The following is a 23,884-nucleotide window of genomic DNA, read 5'->3' on the forward strand; positions in this document are numbered from 1 at the left end:
CTCCATGCAAGATCTCACCTCGTGGAGTTGCAATGATCATGAGAACGGTGAGGAATCAGCCCAGAACTACACGGGAGGATCTTGTCAATGATCTCAAGGCAGCTGGGACCATAGTCACCAAGAAAACAATTGGTAACACACTACGCTGTGAAGGACTGAAATCCTGCAGCGCCCGCAAGTTCCCCCTGCTCAAGAAAGCACATATACATGCCCGTCTGAAGTTTGCCAATGAACATCTGAATGATTCAGAGGAGAACTGGGTGAAAGTGTTGTGGTCAGATGAGACCAAAATGGAGCCCTTTGGCATCAACTCAACTCGCCGTGTTTGGAGGAGGAGGAATGCTGCCTATGACCCCAAGAACACCATCCCCACCGTCAAACATGGAAGTGGAAACATTATGCTTTGGGGGTGTTTTTCTGCTAAGGGGACAGGACAACTTCACCGCATCAAAGGGACGATGGACAGGGCCATGTACCGTCAAATCTTGGGTGAGAACCTCCTTCCCTCAGCCAGGGCATTGAAAATGGGTCGTGGATGGGTATTCCAGCATGTCAATTACCCAAAACACATGGCCAAGGCAACAAAGGAGTGGCTCAAGAAGAAGCACATTATGGTCCTGGAGTGGCCTAGCCAGTCTCCAGACCTTAATCCCATAGAAAATCTGTGGAGGGAGCTGAAGGTTCGAGTTGCCAAACGTCAGCCTCGAAACCTTAATAACTTGGAGAAGATCTGCAAAGAGGAGTGGGACAAAATCCCTCCTGAGATGTGTGCAAACCTGGTGGCCAACTACAAGAAAGGTCTGACCTCTGTGATTGCCAACAAGGGTTTTGCCACCAAGTACTAAGTCATGTTTTGCAGAGGGGTCAAATACTTATTTCCCTGCAAATCAATTTATAAAAATTTTTACATGCGTTTTTCTGGATGTTTTTGTAGTTATTCTGTCTCTCACTGTTCAAATAAACCGACCATTACAATTATAGACGGATCATTTCTTTGTCAGTGGGCAAACTTACAAAATCAGCAGGGGATCAAATACTTTTTTCCCTCACTGTATAGAGGCCACGGTTCAGAGGTCAGGAGTTGAGGTTCAGATGAGGACCTCCACCATGTCGTTGTCCACCTCCTGTTGAGAGGCTGATGGGGGCTGGGGGTGGGACTGCACAGGGGCGCGCCTCTCCAGGGTACTGCTATGGAACACAGGCACATCTACAGACACACAGGGAGAAGGTTAGTCAACTGATCAAAGGGAACGTCTACCCCCAAAACAAAGACTCATCATAGTCCCCAATCCACATATAGAGCACGACTTTTGACCAGAGCCACATACAGTGCCTTCAGAAAGTGTTCATACCCCTTGACCTATTCAACATTTTGTTGTGTTACAGCCTGAATTCAAAATGGATTAAACAGATTTTTCCCCCTCACCCATCTACACACAATACCCCATAATGACAAAGTGAAAACATGTTTTTAGACAATTTAGCGCATTTATTGAAAATGAAATACAGAAATATATAATTTACATAAGTATTCAATACTTTGCAGAAGCACCTCTGGCAGTGATTACAGCTGTGAGTCTTTCTGGACCCCTGTAGCTCAGTTGGTAGAGCATGTCGCTTGCAACGCCAGGGTTGTGGGTTCGTTTCCCACGGGGGGCCAGTATGAAAATGTATGCACTCACTTAACTGTAAATCGCTCTGGATAAGAACGTCTGCTAAATGACTAAAAATGTAAATGTAAGTCTCTAAGAGCTTTCCACACCTGGATTGTGCAACATTTGGCCATTACTCTTTTCAAAATTCTTTAAGCTCTGTCAAATTGGTTGTTGATCATTGCTAGACAACCCTTTTCAGGTCTTGCCATAGATTTTCAAGCAGATTTAAGTCAAAACTGTAACTCGGCCATTCAGGAACATTCACTGGCTTCTTGTAAGCAGCTCCAGTGTAGATTTAGCCTTGTGTTTTAGGTTATTGTACTGCTGAAAGGTGAATTCATCTCCCAGGCTTTTGGTGGAAAGCAGACTGAAACAGGTTTTCCTCTAGGATTTTGCCTGTGCTTAGCCTCATTCTGTTTCTTTTTTATCCTGAAAAACTCTCCAGTCCTTATCGATTACAAGCATACCCATAACATGATGCAGCCACCACCATGCTTGAAAATATGAAGAGTGGTACTCTGCATTGTGTTTTTTGCCCCAAACATAACACTATGTATTCAGGACATTGTTATGCCACATTTGTTGGGAGTATTACTTTAGTGCCTTGTTGCAAACAGGATGCATGTTTGGAATATTTGTATCCTTTTCACTCTGTCAACTAGGTTAGTATTGTGGAGTAACTACAATGTTGTTGATCCATCCTCAGTTTTTTGCTATCACAGCCATTAAACTCTAACTGTTTTAAAGTCACCATTGGCCTCATGGTGAAATCCCTGAGCGGTTTCCTTCTTCTCCGGCAACTGAGTTAGGAAGGACACCTGTATCTTTGTAGTGACTGGGTGTATAGATACACCATCCAAAGTGTAATAAATAACTTCACCATGTTCAAAGGGATATTGAATGCCTGCTTCTACCAATAGGTGCCCTTCTTTGTGAGGCATTGGAAAACCTCCCTGGTCTTTGTGGTTGATTCTATGTTTGAAATTCACTGCTCGTCTGAGGGACCTTACAGATAATTGTATGTGCAGGGTACAGAGATGAGGTAGTCCTGTTAAACACTAAAATCCTGTTAAACACTTATTGTGACTTGTTAAGCATATTTTTACTCCTGAATTTAATTAGGCTTTCCATAACAAAGGGGCTGAATACTTATTGACTCAAGACATTTCAGCTTTTCATTTTGTATTAATTTGTTTTAAAAAATCCACTTTTACATTATGGGGTATTTGTGTGTAGGACAGTGACAAAAAAAACAAAACATGTTATACATTTAATATTCAGACTAACACAAAAAAATGTGGAAAAAGTCAAGGAATGTGAATACTTTCTGAAGGCACTGTAAGTGGTGCACTATAAAGGGAATAGGTGATTTACCTTAGAGAAAATAATATCCAGCACACTATATTTGATAGGATATTTGACCCCATATTACCCATCCAGAGCATCTGACCCACTCTCGCTTATCCACTTCCCCTCCAGCTACTGTATTGGTTTCATAACTCCACTTCTTTAAATGGTTGAAACAAATGTGTAGTTCCTAGATTATTTCTTGAATTAGTCTCGCAACACGTCAAAACAGATTTTAAACAAAACTCTATTTGTTCTTGGTTAGATCATTTTCCTAGAAACGATTCAGGTCAGTCTATTGCCTGAAGTGATGGGCCACACTAACAATCACAAGCGTTGTTTGCCATTCTGCAACGTTAGCACTCCACATTGCAGCGGCATCCTCGTGGGTCAGGTCTAGATTAATTCAACGTTTATATTTCTCAAATTGCAGACAGCAAACACTCAATATTAACTGGGTCTGACTCTGGACCCTAGTTAAAGGCTATAATTAAAGCCTATAATTAGGACCTGTGGTCAGGAAAAACCCCTGGCCCTACTTGTGTCCACGGCGGACTACACAAAAAAATCTCTAATGTAATATACTGTAACATAGCCCTAAAGATGGCAGCTTGCCCTGTCCTACTGTACCTGCGATGCGGTCTGGTATGTAAACAGGGCTGGGGCTGGAGAGTCGGCTTGGCAGGGTCATGCTCTGCAGGGCTGGGGTGCTGGGCTTGCTGCTAGCCTCCTGACCCTGACCCTTGTCTGTCTGGGTGCAGCTGTCCCTGCTGCCTGTCTTAGAGTGGCCCGCTGTCAGGGGCAGGACCGGGGAGGGAGATGACGAGATGGACTCTGCCCTCAGAGAGTCAGTACGGTACTCTGGACCCAACAGAACTCCTGAGGGGAGGGAACAGAGGAGACCTGTAAGACATCTGGTGGTGCTGGGTTACCCATGACAAGCTCTCAAGTTTTTGTATTAACGCACATGGAAGCAAGTTGAAGTAGATAGTAAATAAGAACACATAGTACATTCATAATACACACAACAATTAAGCAGCATTCATTCAGTCCATACTGAAAATATCATAATCTGAGTGAGCCAGCAGCAGAGCCAGCAGCACAGCACCATTGCATAATATTTAACTTCCCACCCTCCTTCAAGACCACGAGATTGTTATTCAGCCTGATGATTACTACTGAACTGTACATTCCATACCCACAGCTGATGACCATTCATGTCCTTGACACCCTCCACACCCATTTGTCTGTCCATCACCATGTTCTGACTAACACATCTCAGAGGCCTGTGAATCAACTTCCTGTACTCTCCCTGCCCTCTTCCTCCTAACCAGATTTCCAGCTGTTGTCCCTCTACCCTGCATCTGAAATTACACCCTATGCCCCTTACAGTGCACTACTTTTCACAAGAGCCCTAGGCTGAGTCTAGTCAAAAGTAGTGCACTATATGGTATATAAGGAATAATGTGTTATTGGAAATCTCCCCTCAAGTCTGCAGTTCCAGTATCTACCCCACTCAATTCAAATGTATCCATCAAATATAAGAAGGGGACATTTAAATAGCCTTTGTCATGTGGCACATAACACACAACATAACATGAAAACCAACAGCATTCCCACCCAAGCTGCCCTTCCAGCTGCTGTCCTTGCGCTCCTCTGTGATGGGCGAGCTGCTGAGGCCAAGGCTGTGGGAGAGCAGGCCAGAGCCACCCGTATTGGCGATGGACATCAGGGATTTGGAGGGCCGCATGATGGCCTGGGCGTCCCGGTCCTTGCTGGGATCCTTCCTGGAACGCTGGTGGAGCACCTTGATCATGGCATCCTTCTCAATGATCTGGGCGTGCAGGTTCTTGATCCTGTGGGACGGGACATGAGTACAGTTATTCAAATAAAAGGAAGTAAAACATCCTGTAATGTGCAGACTGCATTAAATGTACCGTAGGGACTTCTTTTGTGTTCTGTATGATCAGTGAGAACAATGAGAGTTATAGACTGTGTTTGACTGGGGTCATGGTTACTTTGCTGTACTGAGGTTATGGGGGTAGGGTAAGTGGTCGTGTTAGGCTGATAAGGATAGTATCTGTACAGTGGTTTGTACAGAATACATTTAATATTATATCAAATGTATAGGTTAAACACTTCTCCAGGCATTTTGAAGATCTGTTGATCTGAATAGACTTGCGAAAATGTGTCTCAAAAACACAGCTATTTACCTGCTCTCCATGTCTAGACAGCGGCGGTTGGCCATGAGGATCTCCTCCTCCTCCTTCTGGATACGAGCCTCCACTGACAGCTGCTGCTCATAGCTGCTGCTGGGGGAGTGGCTTATCACCGACGACAACGTGTCCCTCTGGGTGGCGACAGAGGCGGCGGCGTCCAGGGCAAACTGCCTCATGACGCTCTCCTCCAGGTATTTCTGCTCCCACTTGGTCATGTCTGCCTCCAGGGCCAGGATTCTCTCCTCCTTCTCCCTCAGGTGCTCCATCAGGGCCGTGGCACTGTACTCCTGACCACTGCTGCTGCTCTGGGAGCCCCCTTGTCTCTGGATGGGGGAGGGGAGACAATGGGGGTGGAAGGTATGGTCGTTGGTAAACCTCACAATTATTCAAGAGCTCAACCACCATCCAATTGAGCCATCAACTCGCAGTCACAGGCACTGATGCATTTGTATTACAAATACACACAATTGCTGCCTACCAACACTGGCTGGTAGAGAGGCAGGGCTCCAAGTCTGTCTGTAGTCTTTGTTGACCTGGCAGTCTGTCTGCTCCCAAAGGCTTGAATTAAATATACATACGGCTGCTCTTCCTCTCTCTCTCCCTTCCCAGACAGAACCTCTGGTGTTCTGTCAGCTGCAACCTTTCCCCCACATTCCCAGCATCCCCCTGGCCTGGAGGACCTGGCTGTGCTCTAGTAATGGGTAAACATTCTGTGGTGCTTCGCTTGGACACACAGGAAGAGACAATGGAATTTATGGAAGATAATATTTTGGGACTGGGAGAGGGAGAGCCTGAAATTATGGGTCAGGACACCCCGCTAACGCTGACTTCAGCTGAGACACTGCTTTGTCTCCAAGTGTCTTTAACACACCGTGCATGTCTCACCTGCTGCATGCGCAGTGACTCCAGCTCCCTTTCCAGCCGCGTGCGTAAGCGGTGCTCCAGCTGCTCTCTCTTCTCACAGGCAGCCTGGAGCTGGGCCAGAGCCTGCTGCATGCGCTCCACCTTCTCCACATACACCTGCTTCTTCTTCAGCTGCAGAGAGACAAAACACAGACAGGATGTGGTCAGGGCACAGAAAGGAAGTAGACAGGAAGTAGGGGGTCTGCATTCCATTACAGAAACCTGCTCCCCTTTTAGCCCGACTTGTCCCCTTCTGACTGGGTTGGTGAAAGCAATAGTTTCACCTTCTTTGCGCCACAATATAATTGCTCTCACCTATTCAGTCATATTAGGTATTTGATGAGGAGTTAAATACGGCCAGGGAGGAGACAGGGAAACAGGTGAGACTTTGTTTCATCCCTTGCCCCCTTTCCTCCAAACCAGTAGAGGCTCCTCTGAGGAGGAAGGGGAGGACCATCCTTCTCAGTGAATTTCATTTTTTTTTTTAAATGTAAAACATTGAAAAAGTTATCAATTTTAGATAAAACTATACTAAATATATTCACATCACCAAATAATTGATTAAAACACACTGTTTTGCAATAAAGCCTACAGTAGCCTCAACACCACTCTGTAGGGTAGCACCATGGTGTAGCCGGAGGACAGCTAGCTTCCGTCCTCCTCTTGGTACATTGACTTCAATACAAAACCTAGGAGGCTCTTGGTTCTCACCTTCTTCCATAGACTTACACAGTAATTATGACAACTTCCAGAGGACGTCCTCCAACCTATCAGAGCTCTTGCAGCATGAACTGACATGTTGTCCACCCAATCAAAGGATCAGAGAATTAATCTAGTAATGAAAGCATAAACTACAGCTAGCTAGCACTGCAGTGCATAACATGTGGTGAGTAGTTGAGTCAAAGAGAGAGAAAGACAATAGTTGAACAGTTTTCAACAAATTAATTTATTCAAAAATTAAGGAGAAGCAAGAGAGAGAGTGTCATTTCTTTTCACTTTCAGTTTCACTTACTTAGCTAGCAAATGCAGCTGGCTAGTTTAGTTACTCAAACACCCGGCTCAAACAGAGGGATGCTATGTTAGCTAGCTGGCTATGACTATCCAACAACACTGGAACCCTTCGAAGTAAGCAAGGTAAGCTTTTGGTTTTATTAATTTATTGCCACCGGGGCCCGCCGGTGTAACGCTTTCTAACTAAACACTGTAACGTTACTGCATGATTGTGGCGGGTTTACTAACGCATTAGTTCTATTAGCTATGTTGACTAAGACATTACTTTAGCTAATATGGGGACAACGATGTAGGCTGTGTGTAACGGTTATGACATGGTTTGGCTTGGAAATGTTTTTTCAACTTGTCACATATAGCTGATGTGTTGTTAATTTAAGTCCACAAACGAAGGGAAAAGGTGAGAGGAGGAGAGTGCATAGAGACGAGAAGGAATACAACGTGGCTGCTATGAAAGTGAACTGTGTTTATGACTGATCAGGGGTGTATTCATTCTGCCGATTCTGTTGAAAAACGTTTCTTAAACGGGGATAAAAATACCAGAATTTGTCCAATAGAAACTCTCGTTTGCAACTGTTGAACTAATGATTACACCCTAGATAAGCTAGATGCAGGCAAGAGTGTGCAAGGCGGTATTGAATGTGTCACTGTCTGTCCATGTGTCACTGTCTGTCATCTCAAATGTTTCTCTCGACCTGTGTGCACCTACAGTATGTTGTAAACTTTCATTCATAGTCTAGGTTGTAGCAACCTCATGATTGGTATAGGGGAAATTTTGAGTATCATGTAGTAGCCTAAACCTATCGATGTTATATTGAACTGGGTGAATGGAATATGAATGACAGTCATCCAACATGCTGTAATAGAAATAAGGCCATGCTCATTAAAAAAAAAAGTTGTCCTCCCTCATCATAAACGGCACTGACCGCCACTGCTCCAAACAACCCCCACCCAGTGACCAACCCCAACAGCCCACTCCAAGATAATGCAGTTATTGTGTACCCAATGCCTATGTCTCAAAGTCCCTCTGCACTGCAGCCCCTTTGAACTGCAGCAGGAGCTATAACTGTGGCTCCACTCAATGGACTGATTTAGCTCAGGGAGACTCTCTGTAAAGAAAGAGAGGAAAAGAGAGAAAGAGGGAGAAATAGAGAAGCATATACAATGTTCCCACACAGAGGAGAGAGAGAGCAGGCAAAGAATCTGGCCCTGTTCAGAGCTCTTTCATGGCAAATATAAAACTCCATCTCAACAGCCTTTGTTCGGGGAAACAAGCAGGCGTTTGTGGTGGTGCCGGGCAGAAGAAGCGGAGCAGCCCTGTGCTTTTTAGGACACTACCGGTCCGTTTCCCGCTCCACTCAGCCCCCTGGCTAACTGGCCCTCTGGACTGTGGCCAGGCTATTTCAGACACATTACCAGCCAACCAACAGAACCAACCAGCCAGGGGCATCAATGCTCGGAGCAGCTCCAGTTTTCCACAGGGGAGTTCTGTCCAGGCCCACACAAGGCCACAGAGGCCTTTTGCATTCCTCTGGCCTCTAGCAGGCTAGACCAGGGGCAGGGGTGATCTAGCCTCTAGTCATCAGGGACAGCTATCTGCTCACTGTAGTGGGACATACTGATCTTATCAGAAACACTGACTTCTGAGGGAAGCAACTTCAAAGAGGAAGGAGCTTTATTTTTGGGATTGTTTGTAGTTTTCACTGTTTTGGATCTGAGGACTAGTAGCAGTTGCTTCGTTAACAAGAAATTATGTTTTGAGTAAATGTAAACCCACTTTGCAGTCTTCGATCTTACCTTCTAAACAGTGCAAACCAACCCCATGGATGACAACTGAACACATACCAGACCCTGTCATCAGCCAATAATGTAATCAATACCAGGTGATAGGATGGATGACATGGTGACACAACCAGAGAAAGACAGGGAAGATAGCTAGACCATTTTACACTCAACAGAAAGTCATACCTATGCTTGTCCATCAGGGGGCATAAATATACCCTCGAACTTAACCTCTCGTGGACAGATGAAACGGCGAGAATCTGTCAAGGCTATGTGATTATGAGCAGCAGTAGTTCCTGGTTTTGGGTTTTCGTCGTTGATTATTTGGACAAATCAGGATTGGGTGAAGGTGATTTTCAAGCCGTGATAAGGATGATAAGAGGTTTCCACTAGATTCCACATCCACAAATTCAAAATTGTCTATCGTAAAATTCATGAAAACAGGCATTTGCTTTTTGGCCATGATAAACATGGGTGAAATTAGCAGAAGGGAGGGGTTTGGCCGAGAGTTTCCGTTTGCGAGGGAGGAGACTTCGCTTCCTTCCTTTTCACAAAGGTAATCATAATTGTTATTGACATCCCCCCAGAAGAAAAAAGGAATTGACAAACTTTCGTGATAGAACTTTACTTCTGGGTAACCGAGATTACGTCGAGCTCAATCAACTGAACTCATGCCAGGATGAACTCAAGTATCCAAGACATTTCTTATATCACCTATTCAAATCAAATTTTATTTGCCACATGCGCCGAATAAAACAGGTGTAGACCTTACAGTGAAATGCTAACTTACAAGCCCTTAACCAACAATGCAGCTTCATGAAGCAACAGTGAGAACATTATGATACATAAAGCTTGTTAGACTAAGTAAGATCCTCACCTCTTCCTCTAGTTTGACTACTTTGGCCTGGGCGTTGTTGAGAGCCTGATCTCTGATCTCGATGTGTCGTCTCTGGTCGTCCGTGGTGGAGCGCAGGGCGTTCAGCTCTATCTCCAGCTTCTCCTTCTCACGCACCGTCTCTTTGTCTGGGAGACACATACACAACACACTGAAGACTAGCCCTCTGAAGAAGGGATCTTCCTTTCATTTACTAAAGTAGTTATGTCATGAGCTTACTTTTTGCTCTGATAATAATAATATAATATGCCATTTAGCAGACGCTTTTATCCAAAGCGACTTACAGTCGTGCGTGCATACATTTTTGTGTATGGGTGGTCCCGGGGATCGAACCCACTACCTTGGCGTTACAAGCGCCGTGCTCTACCAGCTGAGCTACAGAGGACCACCTGATGAAGGTCTGATGACCGAAAGCTCTGCCTAACAAATGTAAAATTGTACATTGATCCTGAGTGTGTGAAGGTTCCTTTTCATTTCAATGAGCTTACTTTCTTAAATGACACTGCCCATATGAACTAAACATCGTAAACTATGTGTTTTGTGTGTGTGTAATTTTTGGTAAAGGCCCAGTGCAGTCAAAAATGTGGTTTTCCTGTGTTTTATATACACTGAGTATACAAAACATTGTATAAAATGTTTTCCCATGACATAGACTGACCAGGTGAAAGCTATGATCCCTTATTGATGTCACCTGTTAAATCCACTTCAATCAGTGTAGATGAAGGGGAAGAGACAGGTTAAAGGTTTTTTAAGCCTTGAGACAATTGAGACATGGATTGTGTACGTGTGCCATTCAGAGGGTGAACAGGCAAGACAAAATATTTAAGTGCCTTTAAACAGGGTATGGTAATAGGTGCCAGGCGCACCAATTTGTGTCAAGAACTGCAACGCTGCTGGGTTTTTCACGCTCAACAGTTTCCCGTGTGTATCAAGAATTGTCCACCACCCAAAGGACATCCAGCCAACTTGACACAACTGTGGGAAGCATTGGAGTCAACATTGGCCAGCATCCTTGTTGAAAGCTTTCAACACCTTGTAGAGTCCATGCCCCGACAAATTGAGGCTGTTCTGAAGGCGAGGGCGGGGGCGGGGGCAAGGGGGTGCAACTCAATATTAGGAAGGTTTTCCTAATGTTTGGTATACCCAGTGTATATTTCCACAGTATGAGGTTGGAAAAATACTGTGAAATTGTGAAAATTATGATAATGCCCTTATAGTGTAAGAGCTGTTTGAAAAGACAGCCTGACATTTCTGCCTGTTTTGGTGGGATGGAGTTTTGGCCTGCTTGGTGACATCACCAGGCGGTACATTTGTTAATAGACCAATAAGAAAGAGAGTTCCAAACCTCTCTGCCAATAAAAGCTAGTTTTCAGGTTTCCCCTCCCCACTCAAACCACTCCCAGACAGTCCTAGCAAAATGTATCTTTGCTAAAAAGCTATTTTTGTTTATTTTCAAACATTTTAATTGAACACAATCACAGTAAGGTACTTCATTGTTAACCAGAAATGATTTGATATTGAGATAAAAATGGCTGCATTGGACCTTTAAAAACAGTGACTTGAATGACATTTCTAGTGGATATGTAGTGTTCTACAGTACATGTACCACAGACCCTTTGCCTGGTTATGTTCCTAACTGATGAGGCCACACAGAGGTATGTTCAGAGTGGATGTAGAATGTTGGAGAGGCCTGGCCTGGAGTTCCCTGGTAGCTGTGTTAGTGATGTACTCACTCTGGGTGAGTAGCTGAGAGATGGTCTTGCGGTTGTCTTCCGATCCCTCACACTCCTTAGCAGCTAGCTGCTTGTTGGCAGTTTCCATTCGCTCTGCAACAGAGAATGTCATTGCCAAAGTCAGGTCAGAGCCAGCCTGAGGCCAAAGAGACACACTCTGTGCACACACAAATGCCTGTGAACACACACATACATGCAAACTTGTGCGCGCGCACACAAAGGCATACACAAATATGCTCTAATTCTCATAAATCAAATCTTTGCAGGAAATTAGATCATAAAATGGCAAGACACATGTTCAAACTGGGGAATTAAGCTCCTTAAAGAGAACACTGTTAAACTCTTTGCAGAGTTGCACATTCAATGTGGTCATCCTCTAGTTAATATGCAGGATATGCATGGTATGTATGGGGATTTTGGTGCTATTAAACAGCTCAAACAGACTTTCAACATACAGCTCTGTGATTGTGTAAATGTAGCCATACAGACAGAGGGGCCATGGATTTAAGTGAATATGGAGGTGGAGGGAATTCACAATCCTCTGAAGAGAATTTAATAGGCCTGGACTCTGAGTCGACGTGGAACTTAAGTTCTTAAGATCCCAGCCTTCGTTCCACGCACATAAAACGCCTTGGGGCCCGGTTGCTCGGCAAAATGGAGAAAACAAAAATAAAACAATAACTTCACATGCACACATTTCCCCGCAGAGGGAGAGGAGGAGGTCCTCATTCTCTAATGGAGTCAGGAGAAAATTGGCCTGAAACAAAACAGGCCATTATTTCTGGTCCAAACGTTAAAATAATATTTAGTTGAGTGTTAAGTCAACCAGGCTGGGCCATGAAACATCCAGAGAGAGCATTCCTGAAACAAATATTCAGATGTTCCATTTCCATTCCCTGTGTTTCTCGAAACAGAACAATGAGTGGGATATACATTTACCCTAAACCCCCGAAAGTGAAGCGAGATATCCATTTCACATGTATAAGGCTGCCAATACGATAGGAGAAAAAAAGAGAGGAAGGAGAGACCTAAAAAAAGGTTTCTTTGCGATTTGTTGTAAAAGCATGGAATCTCTCCATGGACCGGGCTAGGCAGGGAGCCAGGGAGCCATGGACCCGATCTGGGCAGGGAGCCATGAAAGGAGGTTTTTCTTTCCTCTGCAGGACTGAAGAGCTTAGTGAGGTAGAAAGTAGAGACATGAAACTGCCCCCACCCACTGGGCTTCCGCTCAGCGCTTCGTACAGAAACAGAGAGTGAAGATTGGAACTCTAAGGGTCTTTGGTCTTCTTTATAGTAAGGTATGAAGTTGAGACTTTGGACTGCCTGTAAACACTAACATATCCCATTGATTGATCATATTGATTCATTAACAGATCAACCAATTGATTGCTCTTTTACTTTTGCTCAGTACTTTTTCTCTGTGCCACAGTCAATGCACAGTAGTACCATTATGAACAAGACCAGTTTCAACATCACAGCACTGTAAAATGCTCATAAAACGGACCAGACGAAATTGGTGAAAGCTGGATATCTCCAAGTCCTCAGAAAATCCATTCAAATCAAACATACCAGTGCAATCAATGCTTCTAAACATGAATAAATACTACTGAACAAATATGCAGGCAACGCTATTGAGGTATCCCAAATCTAATGGAGAAAGGACACAAACCACACACTTACCTCCTAAAAAGTTTTTTTTTTTTTTTTTCAATAAATGTAGCTTGGAATAGGTTTCATCTACTGCCATAAATCCATGAACAGGTATCATTTGAACATTAAACTATTATTTTGACCAGCAGGACCTGGTAACCTACATAATGGATATGTATGCATGCCATGGACATTCCAGCTGATTGTGACCTAATACCTCTGAGGTCCCTGTTGAAGTCGTGCAGCCTGCGCACCTCCAGCTCCAGCTTGTTCCTCATGGTCTTCTCCAGAGCCTCCCTTTTAGTGGATGACTTGGCCAGGTTTTCGTAGGCCTCAGACACCAACGTGATCTCTGTCTCCAACTGACCAGGGAGAGAGAGAGAGGGGGGGGAGTTATGCCCAATTCCAAATCCACCCCTAGCCACTTGTGTGGATCTAAAAGGATTGGATGGGTGTAAGCAGTATGGCAGAAGAGGGAAAGGTGGAAATATAACCACACTTCTTATAGCCATCCAAACGTTTCAGATCTACATGAAGTGCCCAACATAGTGACTCTCAGGGTTGTAACAGATTACAAAAAAACTAACTATAATCAGTTACATTACCAGCAAAAATATTGTAATCAGATTACAGATACTTTTGAAAAACTAGATGATTACTTCTAGGATTCGTTTTAAATTCAGAAATTATTTGACACCTTTCTGTTTTCAACATTGAAAAAAGGCGCAAGCTTAAATTTGTTCCGCCTGAGCCAGTGTGATCACAAATCAGAGACCACTATGATGACACACCAAATGCATTTGATGGGATCGCAGGAAAATACCAGGAATGGGCTTTTGTAGGCTACAGTCCAAGATGTGTCTTCCAATGGTGCAACTGCTGTCGGCATCCAAAGATTATCCAATTTGAATAAATGCTTGGAGGTAAGGATGACAGCAATGGTCTAGCCTACGGGTGATACGGATATCACTTATTATTGATAGCTTGCCTACATAGAGCATTGATGTGATTCCCACGGCTGCTCTCTCATTTAGCTATTTGCACCTAGGGCTGTTGCGGTGAGCATATTACCGCCACACCGGCAGTCATGAGTCATAACCGCAGTCAAATTCCACGTGACCATTGAGTCACCGTAATCTCCTTTTATGTACTCTGGACATGCGTTGGTGTACCCAACTCGCTAACGACCTTCAGGCCGCTAATGCCCTGAGCTCGGTTTCCCAAAAGCATCTTAAGGCTATGTTCATGTTAGAACCTTAAGAGCATCGTTAAATCTCCAAGCAGTTTCAAAAAACTATCCTTACTAAAGTTGCTCTTGAAAACGCTCTTTAACGACTGCCTCAGACCACTCGTAGAACCGTTAAGTACGTTGTCAGATGCTTTTTTTGCCCTTCCACGTCACTTTATACACAGAAGATCTATGCTAAGCACAAAATCAAGATGTTTATCTGTCTTTCTGTTACCCTGATAACTTCAGAGACGAATGTAACAGTGACTACAAATACAAAGTTGCCTATTTCTTTGCATAACAAGTGAAGGATATAAATGAAAACGGAGATGACTGTATTAAAAGATAAATACAGTATAGGCTACATAGACCTATATTTTAGAATGATAATGAAATAAATGTCATGTTAATTTAATTGTTTTTTTTAGCTATTTATAGGCTAATGTCAAATGTTTAACATGATGTGTAATGTGCACAATGATGTGCCAAATCTTGATTAAGTGCATTATTATTGAGTAAGCATTAGAATAAGCTGCCTCAATATTTGTAGCCATATGTGATATAACTCTAGGAGCTGATCCGTCATCAGTATTGTGGAATAATTATAATGTTAAGGTGAGATTGGAAAGGGAGAACGCTGATCCGAGAGCAGTGCTTCCTTTCTTTCGATCCTTTCGGTATCGACACATGCCTCAACGACGTACTTAGCGAACATTCTCTCTGTGTGGTGTTTTGGGAAACGCATGTTACATCTTCGGCCGTTGTAGCAAAGATGCATAGTTAAAACACTCGTAAGCCTAAATTCCATCGCTATCGGGAAACCGGGTCCTGGTACTCAGCGCTCTATTGTCCTTCTAACCACTCGGACATCAATGCAAATGCAATCGAAACATGACATCAAACACCCACCACTGTGCGTTTCCATCTCCTCCTCCATTCCTTTCTTGAGTGCGCAGAGAGAGGGGCTGTCAACAGTTTAATGAAATATGTTTTGTTGTGAAAACATGTTACTATCGATGTTCCCGAACAGATTTCACTTGGTTTCCCAAATTAAGCACTGGGTAGCTGCAGGAACAGGGTTGGAGAGGCCATGGCATACAGAGTCTGGGCGGAATATCACCACCTGTCGCGCAGCGAGAGGCTGCATGCTTCTCAAACAGTGATTCTCAAACAGTGATTGATGCGTGGAGTGAAATAAGTGTTCTTAAAAGCCCAGACATTTCTATATGCAATCCCGTGTGAAAGCAGAGTTTTGATGGTTGCCACTTTAAAGAGGAGGATCCCAGCTGATACTATTTTATTTATCAGCTGCTAATATTAAGCAAGGCAAGATTTAATTGAGAAAAGACTGATAGGTGAAAATATGATCACTTGATGAGAAAAAAGAGTGTGCAGCCTGAGGAAAGGAACCGAGCACAAGCTTTTTTTGCAACTTTTTCAAATCATCAATAGCCTATAGTCGCATCTTGCAGCCCATATATGTTTTGATTTCTAAGACATTCTAAGGTTTGCATCATTCACAACTAAAGTTGCCAAATAACTCAAACTCTAGCATATAGGACCTGTTTCAAATTATCACTTTTACACTCAACATATCTACTTCATATGAGCGCTCACTCCGGAATGGGAAGAATATTTTTTCTATTTTATTCAGCTAAGTTAAATTATATTCTTATTATTATAAAATCATATAATATAAAATAATGTACAAGATTATAAGCATATCTTGTCTGCGAAATTAACTAGCCTACAGCCTATGGCATGGTGTATACCCAGATAACATGCAGTAGGCCAACTCATATTCTGTTCTTCTGAAATACATTTTCTTCATATCATAATGTTTCTTTAGACCTGCCTAAAATAAATAATGGATTTATTGTGATTGTGTATATTAAATTGATTTATTAGACTTTTTTCAATGTAGATGTTCCAAAGATGTGCATCAGCGGCTTGTATGCGAATTAATGGTCAATCAGTGGTGGAAAAAGTACCCAATTTTCATACTTGAGTAAAAGTAAAGATATCTTAATAGAAAATGACTCAAGTAAAAGTGAAAGTCACCCAGTAAAATCCTACTTGAGTAAAAGTCTAAAAGTATTTGGTTTTAAATATACTTAAGTATCAAAAGTAAATGTAATTTCTAAAATATACTTAAGTATCAAAAGTAAAAGTATAAATAATTACAAATTCCTTATATTAAGCAAACCAAAAGGCACCATTTTCTTGTTTTTTTAGATAGCCAGGGGCACGCTCCAACACTCAGACATAATTTATAAACGAAGCAGGTGTTTGAGTGAGTCTGCCAGATCAGAGGCAGTTGGAATGACCAGGTATGTTCTCTTGATAAGTGTGTGAATTAGACAATTTTCCTGTTCTGCTAAGCATTCAAAATGTAACGAGTACTTTTGGGTGTCAGGGAAAATGTATGGAGTAAAAAGTACATAATTTTCTTTAGGAATGTAGTGAAATAAAAGTAAAAGTTGTCAAAAATATAAATAGTAAAGTACAGATACCCCAAAAAACTACTTAAGTAGTACTTTCAAGTATTTTTACTTAAGTACTTTACACCACTGTGGTCAATTACTGTGAGACTGGCCTGCATTTACATGACAATAACCGGCCAACCAAATGTTATGACCGCCACAGCCCTATTTGGGCCTTACGGATTGTGGTTGTTGTGGATGACTGTTCACAAATGTTTATGTGTATTTTAACCCAATAGCCTAATGGTTGAATTGAAGAAGTTTAAGCTGCCCATCAATCATTGTTTTTGCGACCAGGGGTGTATTCATTACGGAAACCGTTTAAGAATCAATTGGAAGCAAACAGAGCAAAACAAGAGTTTCTATTGGACAAATTCAGGTAGATCCGTTCCCGTTTTGTTCCGTTTGCTTCCATTTAAGAAACGTTTTGGAACAGAATCAGCGTAATGAATATGCTCCCAGTGGACAGCCAGTGAAAATGCGCTCTTGCAACAGCTGCATAGTGCAGATTCTAGCCTATGGAATAAAAGTTTGAGTTCCTCGCTTCTACTCCACTGTGGTATTGTGCTCAATACTGTCAAAACGAGTTTAATTTAAAAAGAACACGAGTGAGGCTTTTATTTTCTTCATGGAAAATTACCATCTATACTGAACAAAAATATAAACGCAACATGCAAAAATGTAAACAATTTTACGGCATTACAGTTCATATAAGGAAATCAGTCAATTTAAATGAATTCATTAGGACCTAATCTATGGATTTCACATAACTGGGCAGGGGCACAGCCATGGGTGGGCCTGGGAGGGCATAGGCATACCCACTTGGGAGCCAGACCCACCCACTGGGGAGCCAGGCCCAGCCAATCAGAATGAGTTCTCCCCCCACAAAAGGGCTTTAATTACAGAGAAATACTCAGTTTCATCAGCTGTCCGGGTGGCTGGTCTCAGACGATCCCGCAGGTGAAGAAGCCGGATGTGGAGATCCTGGGCTGGCGTGGTTACACGTGGTCTGCGGTTGTGAGGCCGGTTGGACGTACTGCCAAATTCTCTAAAACGACGTTGGAGGAGGCTTATGGTAGAGAAATTAACATTAAATTCTCTGGCAACAGCTCTGGTGGACATTCCTGCAGTCACAGCATGCCAATTGCACGCTCCCTCAAAACTTGAGACATCTGTGGCATTGTGTTGTGTGACTAAACTGCACATTTTAGAGTGTCCTTTTATTGTGCACCTGTGTAATGATCATGCTGTTTAATCAGCTTCTTGATATTCCACACCTGTCAGGTGGATGGATTATCTTGGCAAAGGAGAAATGCTCACTAACAGGGATTTAAACAAACGTGTGCACAAAATTTGAGAGAAATAAGCTTTTTGTGCATATGGAACATTTCTGGGATCTTTTATTTCAGCTCATGAAACATAGGACCAACACTTTACATGTTGCATTTATATTTTTGTTTAGTATAGTTTTTCACATGCAAATAGCTCAAAGCATGCCATTCTCAGAGCAGCATTTACCTTTCAACTACAAGCAATGAGCCCCAATCAGTCCTCCATGACAACAAAATCCTAGGCTAATTAGTCCTTAGTTTTGGGGTTATGCTCAGGTAAAACAATTTGGCTAATCTATATTTCCAAGTCCTATTCTTGAAGATCAAGGGGTATTAAATTAATTGGAATGACAGACTGTTTTCTTTTATTTTTATGTAAAGATATAGCCTAATCGTATTATTATCTGAAGTAGAAAGCAATGGGTTAGAAGAAGCCTACATAACCAACACATAAAGTAAAATGCAACATCCATTTATGGCCGGCTATGTAAACTCTAACATTGATTTATCCTGCAATAGAGGTCGTTCAATTGGTAATATTCATTTTTGTCCTCTTTCAATGCCTCTTAAGTAGGTTGACGTTTATTGGGATGAGTCTTGTCCTTGAGGCAGAAATGATCGATTTCCTCTAGATGGGCCAGCTGCAAAGTCAAAATTGTCTATATTGTAAAAATGTATGATTTCTTTAAGGTTAGGATTAGGCATTAGGGTTAGCAGTGTGGTTAGGGTTAGGTTTAAAATCAGATTGTATTACTTTTTGGCTATGCCAGCTACTAACATGTGCCTCTTAAGGGGAAAGTCATCTAAAAGTAACTGAAAGTATTCAGATTACGTTACAGAGTTTGGGTAACCCAAAAGGTATGTTACTGATCAAAATTTTGGACAGGTAACTAGTAACTGTAACAGATTATATGGTGACCCTGCCTAGCATTGATTTTACATGTGTAAACAATCAACCTTTGCCCCCCTTTTACCTTCCGCAGCTTGTTGACCTTATCGGAGCACACCACCATCTCCTGCTTGAGCAGCCTGTTCTCTTCCGACAGCATGTCCACCATCTGCTGGGCGCGTGCCATCATGGTGAAGGGGTCCCCCTGGGGGTGGGGGTAGTGCTGGGGAGGGTGGCCCTGGGATGACTGGGAGTGGTACTGTTGGTGCTGGAGTTGTTGTTGTTGCTGTTGCTGCTGCTGTTGTTGCTGCTGCTGTTGTTGTTGTTGCTGCTGTTGTTGTTGTTGAAATTGGTGGTGCTGCTGCTGCTGGTGGTGCATCCTGGAGGTGGAGCCGTAGGGGTCGTGTGGGAAGGCGTGGCCCCTCTGAAGTGGAGGGTGAATGGGCCCAGGGCAGTACGGGTCTCCCTGGTGTGATCCAGGGCCCTGGGGGCTGCGGGGGCCCATGGAGGCGTAGGGATCCCCTTGTGGGTGGGGGGGTGTGTGGGAGGGGTGAGAGGTACTGAGGAGACTACTGAGGGTGGAGGACTGGGCTCTGGACAGAGAGCCCACAGAGGTGACAGAGGAGGTGGGGCTGTGGTGATGGACAGATCTCTGGGAGTGGACCGAGCTCTCCTTATTGGATCTGTGGACACGACAGCCAATCAGAGAGGTTAATACTAAGAAAGGAATGTTAGTTTGTTTACCGTATGACTATGTGGGTCTCCAACAGTCCATAGATATAAATTATGATACTATCTTAGTGCTTGTTTTAGTATACAACAAAACATATCACCAGGCAAAACACATACAATGATACTATCCGTTTACTATGGTGATTCACCTGCCATACGCCAACAAGTTTGGGGATTTTCCAACGGACAAAAAACAATTGTGAACCACTTTGGAAATAAGCAAACATTCCTGTGTCTATAAGGGATGTCATCAGAGAGCAAACGATCATGTCGCCACAGGTTTTAGCTGATGATAAAAATTCTGCGGTACTCATCTCTGTTTGCCAGTGATTTACTTTGAGGTAAACGAATAAGCAAGCAGAAGGGAAAACAGGCAGAACAGGATCTCTATCCCTTCTATCCAGACAACTGTTTCTGTGTGTGTGTGTCTCTCTCTGTGTGTCTCTCTCGCTCTGTGTGTGTGTGTGAACCAACAGGCGGTGGAGACATGCCTTCCTCCTCAGCCTTCCAGCTAATCAATAAACATGTTCACCTCAACAGACAGCCTGGCAGTCAAGTAGGAAGGCAAGCAGGCAGGCAGGGAGGTAGGCAGGTAGAGAGGCAGGCAGACCGGCAGGTAGGGAGGCAGACAGGGAGGCAGACAGGTAGGAAGGCAGACAGGTAGGTAGGTAGGTAGACAGGTAGGTAGATAGGTAGGTAGGTAGGCAGGTAGGTAGGTAGGCAGACAGGTAGATAGACAGGTAGGTAGGCAGGCAGGCAGGCAGGCAGACATGTAGGTAGGCAGACAGGTAGACAGGTAGGTAGGCAGGCAGGCAGACAGGTAGGTAGGCAGGCAGGCAGGCAGGCAGACAGACAGACAGGTAGGCAGACAGGTAGGTAGGTAGGTAGGTAGGCATACAGGTAGGTAGGCAGACAGGTAGGCTGGATGATATATGAAGGACAGGTAAGTCGCCCTCCAGCAGTGTGTGTGTAGGCAATGACCCCAACTATGACTGAAGGTCACAGAGTTCAAGGGTAAAATACTAAATTACCCCTAGGAATGTTAAAGAGAAGGTCTCAATCATGTTGCCTTGTCCAAAAATACTCAAGACTATGGTTGGGCAGTATACTGTATATACCGTATCTCGGGGTGTTTCGAAATACCCTTGGTATGATTTTCCAATACCGTCAATAAATACCTGCAGTCAACTTGTGCACTAGGTAATAGATCAAGCAGATTGCGTTCATCATTTTGCCTGTTAGATAATTTTTCATTATGATGCATACTGGTACTAGTTTCTCAAACAGCTGTTTTAGCCAGTCACGTGTGTTTGTTTACAAAAAAGCACAATGAGCAAAACAGACGCTTTGTGAGGTGAGTCACTCCTGCAGCGGAACTTACAGTGCCTTCAGAAAGTATTCATACCCCTTGACTTATTCCACATTTTGTTGTGTTAAAGTCTAATTTAAAAAAGGATTAAAAAAAAATCTTACCCATCTACACACATAATAATGACAAAGTGAAAACATGTTTTTTGAATTTTTTTGCAAATGTATTGTAAATGAAATACAGAAATATTATCATCTTTTACATAAGTACTCACACCAGAGTCAATACTTTGTAGAAGGTCCTTTGGCGGCGATTACAGCTTTGAGTCGTCTTGGGTATGTCTGTATCAGCTTTGCACATCTGGATTTTGGGATTTTCTCCCATTCTTCCTTGCAGATTTTCTCAAGCTCTGGTAAGTTAGATAGGGAGTGGCGGTGAACAGCAATCTTCAAGTCTTTCCACAGATTTTCAATGGGATTCAAGTCTGGGCTTTGGCTGGGCCACTCAAGGACTTTCACATTCTTGTTCTGAAGTTGCTTTGGTTGTATGCTTGGGGTCATTGTCCTGTTGGAACGTAAACCTTCACCCCAGTCTAAGGTCGTTTGCACTCTGAAGCAGGTTCTCATCAAGGATTTTCCTGTATTTGGCTCCATTCATTGTTCCCTCTATCCTTACCAGTCGCCCAGTCCCTGCCGCTGAAATGCATCCCCATAGCATGATGCTGCCACCACCACACTTCACGGTAGAATTGGTGTTAGATGGGTGATGAGCTGTGCCTGTCTCCAGACATTGTATGCAGGCCAAAGAGTTCCATTTTTGTCTCATCAGACCTTTTGCCTTATGATCTCCAAGTCTTTCATGTGCCTTTTTGCAAACTCCAGGCGTGTGGTCATGTGCCTTTTTCTCAGGAGTGGTTTCCATCTGGCCACTCTCCCATAAAGCCCAGATTGGTGAAGTGCTGTAGAGACTGTTGTCCTTCTGGCAGGTTCTCCCATCTCAGTCAAGGAACTCTCTAGTTCTGTCAGAGAGCTCATTGGGTTCTTGGTCACCTCCCTGACCAAGGTCCTTCTTGCCCGGTCGCTCAGTTTGGTAAGATGGCCAGCTCTAGACAGAGTCTGGGTAGTTCCATATTTTTTTCAATGTCCAAATGATGGAGACCACTGTGCTCTTGGAAACTTTCAACACTCTAGAAATTGTTTTATAGCCTTCCCCAGATATATGCCTCATCACAATTCTCTCTATATGGTATAGTTTCTGCTCTGACATGCACTGTCAACTGTGGGACCTTATATAGACAGGTGTGTTTCTTTTCTAAATCATGTCCAAACAATTGACTTGGCCACAGGTGGACTCCAATCAAGTTGTAGTGACATCTCAAGGATGATCAAAGGAAATTGGATGCACTTGAACTCAATTTGGAGTGTAATAGCAAAGGGGTGTAAATTAGATAATTCTGTATTTCATTTTCAAAAAATTAGCAAACATTTCTAAAAACATGTTTTCACTTTGTCATTATGGGGTATTGTGTGTAGATGGATGATTATCTTTTACAATTTTGAATTCAGGCTGTAACACAGCAAAATGTGGAATAAGTCAATGGGTATGAATACTTTCTGAAGACACTGTAAGGTGATGAAGTTACATGAAAATCACTACTAATGTCTGCCAGCTATATATCTTATAATTATTAAGTTAACTATGTAAGATGTGCCAAATAAATTCTCTCCAGCTGGGTTTTGCTAACTTGTTAATGTTAGCTAAGTGGGCTAACGTTAGCTTGACAGATCAAGCTTTTTGGTAACAGCAGCAGAAACAATGCCCTCCTGGATTAAGATCTGCGCTGTGCTGTCTAATATTGGTTTTCTGCGTGCTGCAAACTGCGTTTTGAGATACTTGCGTAACTTTATGAGCTGGGTTGTCTGTCTTAAGGCAGCCGCATACTAGGTTCGGTTTACTCCTAGCAGAAGTCGGCTAGACAAAGCAAACGTCTCTGCCTCGCATACTCCCTTAAAAAGTAATTTGCTTGAAAAACAAGAAAAAAGCGCCAATATGTCTGTCCCTCTTGAGACGCCATAGAACAACATACAATAACACTTCCTCAAAAGTCATAATCAATCTAAGATAAACCAAGAAATCTGTCATTCATTTAGACTTTTTTTCCCAGAGAAGGTCTTAGTCAAGCAATTTTACATCTAACTAAGATGTTTGGTGCAGTATATCAAGTTTTAAAATGTGCATGAAAACGAGTTGTCTGTCGTTGAATGACAAAAAACACTTAATTAAAGAATCCCTACTGTTGACCAAACACAGACGAAGGGGCGTAGACTTCGGCTACCGAACTTCGGCTACCTCAAGAAAAAATTGTTTGTTCGAACAGCCCAAAAAAAACCTGCCAAACACCAAAACGTCACAATTTTGTAATAATATATGAGCAAACTGTTTAGACTGGGAAGCATACAGTAAGCTTTAGTAGTTAATGTTTGCACGCGCTCGTTAGCATTTACCTAGCATTCACTATACAAATTCCTTAGTACTATTTGCATTTCTTTAGCATTCTGGTTTTTTAAAACTTTATTTACGTTAGAAATGTTTTTTTTGCCCCTTGTGTGCACTGCCAGTAATTACCATATATCCCTGGATTGCACAGGCACGGTATGAAGGTATGGAAATCTGGATACCGTCCAATCCTACTCAAGATGCAGCAGGTATGTGAATTGATG

At 43.0% G+C, this 23,884-nt stretch overlaps 1 protein-coding gene across 3 annotated transcripts in view; it reads right to left on the reverse strand.

The window, feature by feature from the left end:
- Positions 1–1,003: 1,003 nt before the first annotated feature.
- LOC121579395 (angiomotin-like) overlaps positions 1,004–23,884 on the reverse strand; it is a 41,988-nt gene continuing 19,107 nt past the window's right edge. For all 3 annotated transcript variants that reach the window (XM_045224279.1, XM_045224278.1, XM_041893968.2), the window contains 9 exons: positions 19,209–19,806; positions 13,410–13,554; positions 11,543–11,635; positions 9,792–9,937; positions 6,107–6,256; positions 5,216–5,544; positions 4,623–4,858; positions 3,633–3,881; positions 1,004–1,207 (listed from right to left, as the gene is read on the reverse strand). In XM_045224279.1, coding sequence (XP_045080214.1) covers positions 1,089–1,207; positions 3,633–3,881; positions 4,623–4,858; positions 5,216–5,544; positions 6,107–6,256; positions 9,792–9,937; positions 11,543–11,635; positions 13,410–13,554; positions 19,209–19,806 — 2,065 coding nt within the window. In that variant the 3' untranslated portion in view covers positions 1,004–1,088. The remainder of the gene's footprint in view (positions 1,208–3,632; positions 3,882–4,622; positions 4,859–5,215; positions 5,545–6,106; positions 6,257–9,791; positions 9,938–11,542; positions 11,636–13,409; positions 13,555–19,208; positions 19,807–23,884) is intronic.

Source organism: Coregonus clupeaformis, chromosome 13 (assembly GCF_020615455.1).
Source record: "Coregonus clupeaformis isolate EN_2021a chromosome 13, ASM2061545v1, whole genome shotgun sequence".
Taxonomy (NCBI): Eukaryota; Metazoa; Chordata; class Actinopteri; order Salmoniformes; family Salmonidae; genus Coregonus; species Coregonus clupeaformis.